Source organism: Perissodus microlepis, chromosome 17 (genome assembly GCF_051167445.1).
Source record: "Perissodus microlepis isolate ML-2025 ecotype Zambia chromosome 17, ASM5116744v1, whole genome shotgun sequence".
NCBI lineage: Eukaryota > Metazoa > Chordata > Actinopteri > Cichliformes > Cichlidae > Perissodus > Perissodus microlepis.
Window position 1 is genome coordinate 19071170 of NC_140477.1, and position 11877 is coordinate 19083046.

Here is an 11877-nt window from a genome sequence, read left to right on the forward strand (position 1 = left end):
GTGAGGTCAAGAAGAAGTAAACCTCAACACTGTATTTTGAAATAATGGATTTCCCTGCATCCTTAACCCTACAGAACTCAATTCGTTCAAATGTACACGAATCAAATTGGTTATGAAAATAGTAATGAAATAAATACATGGTAAAATAAATAGCTGTATGGGTTCAGCTTGGAGTAAAATGTGTGTCCTTAAAATCACCGAATATCAATTCAACTGGCCTAGATTTAGTCAGGTAAGGTTGTTGAGTAAAGCATTTCAAGTGGATTATATTGGCTAGGTATCAATAAACTATACATTGTACCAGAGGCGGAGCCAGACATTTGAAACACCCGGGGCTTAGCCCTAAAGGGTGGTATGCATGTGGGATTTTTTTTTTTTTTTTTTTTTTTGGGGGGGGGGGTAGAAATAACTGAAAGATTAATTGGCTCTGTTTTGAGGTTTGTTCAAAAAAGAATGACTTCATATAGGGAAAAATATATATCACATCTGCAGGACACCTTAAACTAGTGTTCTAATTAAGCAGCAAGGCAGAACAAGGTCAGGGCTGTATCAAGACACAGGGACTAAACCCCAATTCAACCAGACCCAGAACTGATCCGGAATTAAAACAGGACAACAACAGTTCAAAATCAGGACTACTTGGGATTTAACCAAGACAGAACCAGAATCAGAACTAGATGATAGTAGCACCAAAAATCATCATAGACCTGCACTACACTTATTTTTTAATTCTACCAAAGAACACTATTTAGATTGAGAAAAGTTTATATAATTATTTAGCCTTGTAGTGCAAACAAGCCTGCATAACTTAATAAATGTAGAATTTGAAAAATAACAAACCTAAAAAGAAACACTAGGTACGAGATACATGAGTACCTATGATACGGTGATACTTTTTGTAAACGACCATTTGACTCACATGTGTGTCTCACCTGCTCTTGTTCCTTCTCTGTTCTGTCCTCATTCTCCATCTCCCTCTCTGTTCCTCTCTCTCCCTCTTTGTGCTGACAATCATCAAATATACAGTTGAAACCAGATATTTACAAACTCTTCAGATAAAAACACAAACACTTTTTTAATTGTAACATCAAATCAGACTAAATGTTTATTTTTTTAGGTTGATAAATATAAAAAACATATTTGTTAAATTTAAGAGTAAAGAGAGAAACTATCTGTATTTCTTAATTGTAAATGGCACCAAATTGTATTCAAAATTGAGCCACACTTATGGAGGTCCACAATTATTTTTCTGGTGTTTTGGTTGACATCTCTTGATTTTCCCATTTCAAAGAAACAGGCTCTGTGTTTTGCCTTATATGCATCCACAGGTGTGCCACCAATTTACTCACATGGACTCTACTAACCTATCAGAAGCTTCTTCAGCTCAGAATAGAATTGTCTGGAGTTTTCTTATTAATTAACAATAAACTTAGTGTATATGTACTCCTAAATTTGATGAAAGTGATAAAAAAAATTAGACAGCTCTGTCTCTCTTTATTCTGACATTTAACTAATTCAAAAGATATTTCAATATTTATTTAACCAAAACAAAACAAGTTTACTCTAAATTGATGTTGTACAGTAAAAAAAATGCTCTTGTGTTTTCCCTAAAGTGTATGTAAATATCTGGTTTAAACTGTGAATATACTGCTGTGTATTGAAATTCCTCTTGTTTTGCATATACATGAAATATACTGAACAACATACAAAGCATAATATATAAAATACTACCAGAGTTTTTTCTTTGAAAGAAGCCCCTTATGTCCATTCTTGTATATCAGTACATTACTGAAACCGATTTATTTAGCCGTGGAGGGTAACAACTGAAAATATGAAATAAACACACATGTAAGCTAAGACTCTCTAAAGAAACAGCATTGTTGTTGTTCGGCTTTTCATTTCGCCATTTGTTGATTCACTTGAAGAGCAAGTAACGTGATATGGGTCAAGTGATCAGTTTGATATCTTTCGTGATACACCGTCATATTTACATTATTTGTACAGTACGAATGATTTGCTTTGGTACCTGGTCAAACTTCAGTTCTCCTCTGTCTGCCTGGCTGCGCTTCTCCAACAGCGCACTCGTAGGCAGCAGCTGCCCCGCCCCACTTAGTGCCTGAGCTCGGATCATACCAATATTAGGGGGGATTTACGCACAGTCGTAAATTCCCACAGTGTGCACTATGTGCTTCGAATATTGTGTGTAGTTTTTTGTTTTATACAGTTGTCAGCAGCCAGGCATCTAACTATGAAAAAATTACACTTCAAAAGACCCCGGGCTTCTGAAAAAACAACCCGGGCTTAAGCCCAGTAAGCCCCCCCCCCCCGCTCCGCCACTGCATTGTACTTCCAATAAAACAGCCAGTGTAGGCTTTCAAAAAATAAAAATATAAGTGAAACATATCTCATATATGGATAATAACATGCATCTATAAACGTAATATTTTCCATCACATTTGTTGTTTTTTAACAGAATATTTTAAAATGTAGGTGATAACTTTTAAAGGTGTATTTCTTGTATGATAGGGTCACATAGTAAAACAAGAAGTGGTGTGATGTCTTGTACTATGAACGTATGGTTGTAAATATTGAGTTAATATTTGTATTGTTGTCTTTTTCTGGAGTTGTAGACTTGTGAAGACAGAACTAATGTGCACCATGATACTAATACAAGTTGTAAATGTAATGAGAAAAATGGGGGGCGTGTGCTTTAATAATAAGGACATTATTCTGAATGATAGAGTGGTGATTGAGTGTAGGGAAGTGGCTCTTGTGTGTTGCTGTGGTGGCTCTGAGAAGAGCGTTGTTGAGTGTGAGAGTGGTGGCAGCTCACTTCTTCTTGGCTACTGTGGCCGCTTTCTTGACTTTGGGCTTGGCGGGCTTCTTGGCGGGGGACTTCTTTGAGCGGGAGCTTTCTTGAGCACCTTCTTGGGCTTTTTGGCAGCTGCTGCCGGTTTCTTGGCTTTGGCCGCGGCAGGCTTCTTGGCTTTGGGAGTGGTTTTCTTTACAGGCTTCTTGGCTTTGCTCTCAGTAGCCTTCTTGTTCATCTTGAAGGATCCGGAGGCCCCGGTGCCCTTGGTCTGCACTAGAGTGCCCTTCGCCACCAGGCTCTTGATGGCGGTCTTGACGCGGGCATTGTTCTTGTCCACATCGTAGCATCCGGCAGCCAGAGCCTTCTTGAGAGCGGCTGCGGACACGCCGCTGCGCTCCTTGGAAGCGGCCACTAGTGATGTGCAGATCGATCCTGAAATATTGATTCCTCCGATACCAATCATTTATGTTCTAGAATCGATTCTCACATTAAAATATTGATATTTTGGTAATTTAGGGTAAATTTGTAGTTTATCATTAACAGGAACACAGTGGAAAGAAACTATCATTCGGATTGTCTACATTCAAAGGAACTACTTCCTCTTCCGCCTTTCATAGTCATGTGCGAAATACGGCTGTATAAATGTCTCGCAGCCGCTAGCGCGCACTCACAACAATGGCTGAGTGTAGTTGGAGTCATGTGCGGACGTATTTTATCTCCACAAACAGCTGAGACGTGGTTTGCGATACACGTGGCAAAAAAGTAAGGTGTTGTGGCCATACTTGCCAACCTTGAGACCTCAGAATCTCACTGTTAAACATTCTTTTTGTCACTACTAGTCAAACATATTTTATCATTGTATCTATTTTATTTATTTAATCATAGTAATGTTGTTATTATTATTTGTTATTTATTTTATCCTGCTCTGCCCATGTTGGTGAATTTCCCAGCTCTGGGATTAATAAAGCTTATCTCGTGTCCTGGATAGCGACCTCAGTTTAATCTAATATAGTATTTTTAATTATGCCCAGTATGTCTCTGCTCCTCTTTCTGGAGGATTCTGTTATTCTTCCACCTACTGAAAAATATGTAACCACAAATTTTTGTCCAAGATAAGTAAAATGCTGAACAATACCTCCGACCCACTCCATCATGTGCTGACCAGTCACAGGAGTGGGTTTAGTGAGAGACTGAGATTACCAAAATTCACCTCTTAACACCACAGGAAATCATTCCCTGTACAACTCCATCTTATGCATAGCACTTACTACAATAGTTGCATTATATAAAGGGAGATAGAAAGGTGGCTACGGAGCCATCGAATTAGGAGTTAGATTGAAGGTAGCTTTTATGGAAATTCCTCTTTGGTCATAGCTAGGAAAGCTGGATGCAAAGGACACAGCAGAGCCTACCTGTGGCATAGGCAGACCTACAACAGGGTGGATAGGAGCTTTTATTAGTTTATCACATCATTACAAGACTTGTCCACAGGTACTTTTTCACATATCTTACACATAACAATTATAGTTTAATCCTTAGAACACAACTCAACAAAAAGTTTGAAATAGTCTCTAAATTTAGGTTACATTTACTTTTATTCACCTTATCCTACTGCTAGCAAAGGGTGCATTTAAAGCAGGCCAGTATGTAACAGTTTAAATTGAAGTTACAAAGATTAAATCTTTAATTCTTTTAAAAACATATTTAAAATCAATATTTGGCACAACACAAGTCCAATAAATGTAACAGTTTTGACTTTTCACCTAATAAACTGTAAGTTTAAGTTTTGTTTTGCTTTTTTTATTCTCCAGAGTTCGGTGGAAACAAGAAGAGAGGTCGCAATCCGTTGCCTGATGCTGTATCGGAAAGACAAAGAAGAGGATCTCTTCAGAGAACAGCTGGTAGGTGAATCTCACATTCTTTTGTGTTATATTTTTAAATGGCACATAAAATACTGACATGTTCCCATTTAACCTACTTGCCAGGATGGTGAAGAACAGTTCCCAGAAGAAGTGGTAAAGATTGTAGTCACAAGACGTGCAGCAGTCTGGAAGACCTTGATGTGCCCAGAGTGTGTGCCTTAATGATGGGGCTGATATACACTCTCAATCTGAGCTACCCAAAACAAGTAAAGAACACTCTAGAGCAGGGGTGGGCAATCTCAGTCCACAAGGGCCGGTGTCCCTGCAAGTTTTAGAGCTCACCTTGGGTCAACACACCTGAATCACATGATTAGTTCGTTACCAGGCCTCTGGAGAAGGACATGTTGAGGAGCTAATTTAGCCATCTAAATCAGCTGTGTTGGTTTGAGGACACATCTATAACCTGCAGGGACACCGGCCCTCGTGGACTGAGATTGCCCACCCCTGCTCTAGAGGTATTCCAGAAGGTATTTCTGGAACTTGATGGACTTAAAGCCAGTCCACGGGTAATGTTTCTTAAGTGCAAACTTCTGTCGTGAAATAAATGTGAATTGGACTGTAGTATTCTGATGTGCCTCTTATGTTTTTGTATGCAGTCCTAGATGAGTGTAGTTTTGAGAGAGGTTCGTAATCCATATAACCTTAGCTTTGGACTGTTCCGTTATTGAACATCAAAATCATTTGTCATTTCCTTGATTCTGCGACAAGTTGACCAAGTTGATACCAATTTAAGTTAATGTATATGAAGTAAATTTTTTTGCCCAGGCATTTATAATTAAAGGGCTGCTGTAATGTTTCATTTATGTTGTATTGACACAGAAGTGTATTACTTTGTAAATGTTTTGTAATAGAATAATCAATTGGAATAAGTGAAATGGCTATGTGTGATTTTTTTTTTTTTTTTTTTTTTTTTTTTTTTTTTTTAGAAAAGTTACTATAGAAACCTAAACTAACTGGCATGGATAATTGTGAGTAGGATATATGTAAAAACGTTTGTTAGTGTAACTCAACTAATGTAATTTCTCAACTTAATATTACCAGAAATTTGAAATTAATATTAGGTCGCATAAACTTAATTATGCTTTTGGAGGTCAAAGTAAATCATGTTGGTGTGTTAAACCAGTTGAGTTAGCCAAACCTAAAAATTACTTGCTGGATTTACTTAATAATATGCAAAATTTGTAACTTAAAAAGCTGAGTAGAAATTGTTGCCTCAATTTTTTAAGTTGAGCCAACAAAATATTTTTTAGATAGTGGTTGCTACGTTGTTTCTGACAGTCTGACACTTGCCCTCCTTCTCCTCCTCCTGGCTGCACACACAGGAGTCGGGGATGTTCTCCCAGTCTTTGTAGCTGAACAGACCACAGCAGTGAAACTACAAACAGCAGCAGGAGAAGAAAGGAGGGGTTTTTTTTGTTTTCTGTATAAAAAATAAGGTTTTTATTTAAAGTTGAATACTTTTTCTTTTTTTGTTAAATTTTCAACTCAAAGCATGTATTCATGGATTAATAATACATTTTGAAATATCGATTTATAAATACAGTTTTCATTATCAATTAAATGAATAATAAATTACATATGAAATGATTTCTCAATGTGTTGAGTCACATTTCAAATTCAAAATTTAAAAAATGATTTTCAAAGTCTTTTTTAAAATAGAAAAAAGAAAAATAAGTAAATGGATTCAAACAATAAAGATTTATTTCCAACATTTAAAATGCACGTGGCTCTTTTAGTCCCCCATATGACCTAACAATTTTATCAAGAGGAAGAATCACAAGAGGACAGCTACAGCTGCAGGAGTCACGGCTCACTGAACCTAACTAGCGTTGCTAGTGTATCCTTAGAGGATTATGGGATTGTACTCATTTAGATCTTTGTTTGGTCTGGAAAAATTATTTGCTACTCTACATCTTATTTGTCACTGTTTGAGGGGAAAAAAGGAAGAACCCCAGGTTTCTTTTTAGGGAGGCTGAGGAGTAAAAGATCTGTTCTGAGTCAAGTATTCCTTATCAGAAAAATCAGAATCATCCCTTTTTCACTTCTATAAATCTTTCTACGTTACCTTTGCTGATTTCTTCCTTTAAACCATCAATGTGCCTTTTAGACCACATTCCTACAGGACTGTTCAAAGAAATTTTGACATAAGACTTCAATTTAAAATCTGATTAATCTCTCTTTAGGAACAGGATACGCATCACAAGCTTTAAAGTGGCCGTAATTAAATCATTAATTGACCTTGTTATCTTAGCTAATTATAGACCAATTTCTAAGTTTACTTTTACTTACAGAGTTCCTTGCACCACAGAAACATTATTAGTGAAGGTTATTATTAATGTTCTTATGGCCTCTTACAGTAGGCTCATCAACTCGGTATTGGAGTTCCACAGGGTTCGGTGCTAGGATCAATACATTTTATAACATACGTGCATCCCTTCTGCAATATAATTAGAAAAAAACTGCATAAATTTTGATTGCTATGCAGATGACACCGTGCTGTATTTATCTATGAAGCCAAATATAGAATTCTGCAGATTAAACTAAAAGCTTATCACAAAAAACCTGGTTCACTTTTAATTGCCTATTTTTAAATTCAGACATAAATTGAGGTTTATTGCACTCAGTAATAAAAATCTTGGAAACAGGATCTCTAACCAGATATTTACTTTAGATGGCAATTAGATGGGTCCAATAACACTGTGAGAAATTGTAGATCTCTTGTTTGCTAGCATATGTTGTTCAGCGCACTTATTAAACACATTAATTTGCACAATATTGCTAAAATTTGAAGCATTGTGTCTCAGGGTGATGTTGAAGAATGAGTTCATAGACTTATTTGTTTTTTATTATTTCGCTCATATTTGCTTCTCTCCAATGGTTCAATTAAATTCAAAGTTTATACGCAAATATGAGAAAGATCATATCTTAAAGACTTCACATAACATATTATGCTAACAGAGCAGTTCAGTCTCAGACTGCAGGCTTCTCAGCTCACCAAGTTCTACTATAACCTTTGTCTAGTAACAGTCAACAAAAATGCAATGAGAATAAGTTCCTTTTTTGTACAACAGAAGAAGATTTCACACAGACACAGACTTTCTGTTGTCACCATTTAATCCTGTAAAACCTTTAGATTTACAGTTTACATCAGAAGAATCAAACATGACACAAAGAAGACACTAAAAATACCAAAAAAATATACAAAAATATTTCCCTTTATAAACATTTTTACAAGTAGCTGCATCAACACAGTTCTCAGTTTTCAAAATATAACTTAACTGTCTTTGTATTACTAAGAAACTTCACATGAGGTAGCAAAGGAATGTGGCTTTTAATTTCATCAAATGTTACCATAGCAAACAGAATTAGTAACAGTAACATTGCATTCTAGAAACATAACAGGTCACATGAGTCAAAGGTGTCAGTGAGCAATAATTTGGCTGGAAATGGTCTCAAGACTGCATAGTAGGTGGCTAATAGCTGGTGTTGTAAGCCATCACCTCTGTTCAGCCTTGGAAATCGCTAGATTCAGTTATTTTTCCTTTTTAGACATTTTCTCATTGTTAATGTGATGAAAATAAGGATTTCTGATAAAGGTTGAATTAAAAGAGTCCAGTCAAATTTTAGACATTTACATTTCAATTTAAGATTACTAAGTATCGTTTTTCAAGTCGCTTGAAACTGATGATCTCAATTTAGACAACTTCATCATGAAGACATAAGGCACAATGATATGAACCTCAACCAAATATGTCATTTTCAAATTCAAGAAAACAGACTCGACAGGGCTCCAGAAATCTGTGCACCAAGCTAGCAAAAGGAAAAAAAAACTATCATACTTTGACTAGTATGGTGGAGGTTTGCACATCTCGTTGTATTTTGGTGGTCTCGTGAGGATCATCATGGTGTGGCTGTTGGAGCGATACAGGTGGTACACCATGATGGAGGAAAGAATCACACCAAGGAGCTATTGGGGAACACAGGAAGATGAGTTAGGCATCAGGTTTTCTGCAAGTTAACAAATTTTAATGTTATTAAATTCTTTTTTTACTTTTTGGAATTAGATTTTGTACTAGTTTCCTTTTTGTTCAGAAACAGATGCTGTAATTTTTCAGCATGTCAAAGGTGGGGGTATCAAACTTTGCTGAAAACAATTTTACAACAGATTTGACTCCCAATATCTGACCACAAAAACATCTCTGCCTGATGGTAAAAAAGCTGAATTTCTCCCCACTGTGGCACAGGATCTAAGGACCTTAGAGTCAACAAAAAGATATAACCCTAATTTTAGATGTGAATAATAAATAGTGACTAACAGTGACTAAAAGGAGAGAATGCAGATTTTAAGTTATAGATCAGGCATTTATGCTGCTGATCTGAGCCATGTTTACAGCTGGAAAATGCAGTCAAAATAACAGTACTGTTCCTAAAGTCCAGACGAGCTCCGACTGCAGCGAAGTGAAGTGAAATGAGAGGAGAGCAGCTGAGTGAGCTGCTTTTAAGGGTTTCAGGGCTTTGCTGGGCGGGAGTTCCGGTATGTTAGAGGTGGAAACTTCTGTGGAATGCTTGATTAGGAAGGGGAGGTTGAACACAGGGTCTTCCTCCTTCCAGTTAAATCCAGTGGAAATAGTTGTTGCTGTGAACAGGGAGGGAAGCTGTTCTCAGGCTGGCTGGAGTGGAGGAGAGGGCGGCGTTATGCCCCGTTTAAAACAATCCAGATGTGGAGACACGATTCCTTTTAGTTTCATGAGAATCTGTCGTCAGCAGGAGGAGCCGACTTACTGAAAGTCAGTTTATTGCTCTACAGTTTAAAGTAGATTTTACTGCATCTGCACACAATGTACTCAGTTTTTTAAATAGTGAGATATATTTATAGGAGTATTACACTAACACACAGCGATGTTACATCCTTTTTATGTTATATCATCACATTTCTGCAGTGATTTAAAATGTAAAGCAGTATGAGTACTGCACTCAAATACAGATTACATTGACTTTAACTTCCCCCTTATTACTTTTATAGTTTCATCTTATTAAATAATACTTTTGGTTTTATTTATTTTTTGTTTAAAGTAAGTTTTATACTTTTTTGTGTCTTTGTAGTTTTTTGTGCATATCATACTTGATTCTTTTATGATTCCTAATCATTTTTCATTGTGGAATAATTCAACCCACAAAGACTTTGAGCATCCACAGAGCACTTTTAGTCCTCCGAGTGTGAACGAGCTGTCAGACAGAGCAAAGCAATGCAAACACTACCCTCCAATGAGTCCCACGTCACTGTTTTGCAGAAATCTGTAATTTGGGAAAAATACATGAAAAAATGTGTCATTATTGCCTCGTTAAGCCATGGAAAAAATTCAAGTGTTCTTGTAATGTCCCGTGTTTAAACTCGCACAAATGCAAAATTTTACATTGCACAAGACAACTAGTGATAATTTCTGAATGATGTAGAGCTGAATTTCACTATGTTAAAAGAACATATAGAGTACTTTTTAACATGAAATTCTCTTTCAGAAAAATAAAGAAAATGCTGTTTTCACTCATGTTGGATTGAACAAATATAACAAGTTGTGCCACAAAAAATTTAATTATCAGTAGATTATCTTCAGGGTCCTGGGTCTGAGGACCCAGAGCTCATGCGTCATTTTTGGGTTTAAGGAAAATTATTAGTTTACTGGTCTTTCTGGATCGCTTGTGGCTGTTTGTTGGTGTGATCTGCTATTGGTCCCGCGTCTCCCTGTGTACACGTGTGTACACGTGTGTGTGTGTGTGTGTGTGTGTGTGTGTGTGTGTGTGTGTGTGTGTGTGTGTGTGTGTGTGAGAGAGAGAGAGAGAGTTTTGCTGCCACACCAGGCCTGGAGAGTCTCCCGTGAGTCCCACCTCTGAGTCAGACACACCTGAGGATAATCCTACTTAAGAGAACAGTGGAGAGGTAGTTGGCGTGGGATCATTACACTAACACAGTTAGTTAGTTCACAGTTGTTTCCTGTTGGAATGCTTAAAGTGTTTTTGTTGGCCGGTGGATGGGGCTGTACTCACTGTGGCATCTCTTGTTTCCAGGTGAATTGCGGAAACGTGTGGAGGGAGCAGCACACTGTTGTACACATGCATCGAGGAGGACAAAACATCACCACGTATCAAGGAGAAGAATCACAGCATGTGAACTGGGAACACATGCACTGCGGATTGTTGGCACTGTTTCATAGTTTCTTTTCATTGTAAATAAACACTTTTTCCATTCAAAAAGTTATGCATTTGGGTCCTCCTTCAACCATCCTTGACAATTGTCTAATCAAAGATCATTTCATCTGAGCAGTTTTGCAAACTAACGTTCCTGTGTACATACGGCACAGTTGGTAACCTGACCCAATTTTGGCCCTCGGTCTTATGTTTCACATCCCTGCTCTCAGACTAGCACAATGTTTGATGTAAAACCAATTCATCTAACTGAGGATATTAGTGTTGCAGAGTATAGCACGGTGGAAAAGAATGGAGAGAATCCTCCACTAAACTTTTGGGTTGGCATTACATTTGATTTGTTTTTTGTTTTGTTTTTTTGTAGTATTAATTGCATGCTTTGGTGTTTTGTGTGTCTTTCTGTGTCTCCACAATGAGAGTGAGTCTTGATGGGCCAGATGGATGGGCCCGTGGCTGGATTGGTAAAGGGCAGAGAGCTCCAGTCCAACTCAGACGCCAGCAAGGTGGAGGTGGAGTACTGGTTTGGGCTGGTATCATCAAAGATGAGCTTGTGGGGCCTTTTCGGGTTGAGGATGGAGTCAAGCTCAACTCCCAGTCCTACTGCCAGTTTCTGGAAGACACCTTCTTCAAGCAGTGGTACAGGAAGAAGTCTGCATCCTTCAAGAAAAACATGATTTTCATGCAGGACAATGCTCCATCACATGCGTCCAAGTACTCCACAGCGTGGCTGGCAAGAAAGGGTATAAAAGAAGTAAAACTAATGACATGGCCTCCTTGTTCACCTGATCTGAACCCCATTGAGAACCTGTGGTCCATCATCAAATGTGAGATTTACAAGGAGGGAAAACAGTACACCTCTCTGAACAGTGTCTGGGAGGCTGTGGTTGCTGCTGCACGCAATGTTGATGGTGAACAGATCAAAACACTGACAGAATCCATGGA

General features: G+C 37.7%; 1 protein-coding gene across 1 annotated transcript; it reads right to left on the bottom strand.

The window, feature by feature from the left end:
* Nucleotides 1-2829: 2829 nt before the first annotated feature.
* On the bottom strand, nt 2830-10848 carry LOC146369487 (histone H1.2-like). Its single transcript, XM_084910664.1, is given in 4 exon segments — nt 2830-2903; nt 2906-3223; nt 7730-7751; nt 10777-10848. Coding segments are annotated over 4 exon segments (486 nt in total).
* Nucleotides 10849-11877: the final 1029 nt, after the last annotated feature.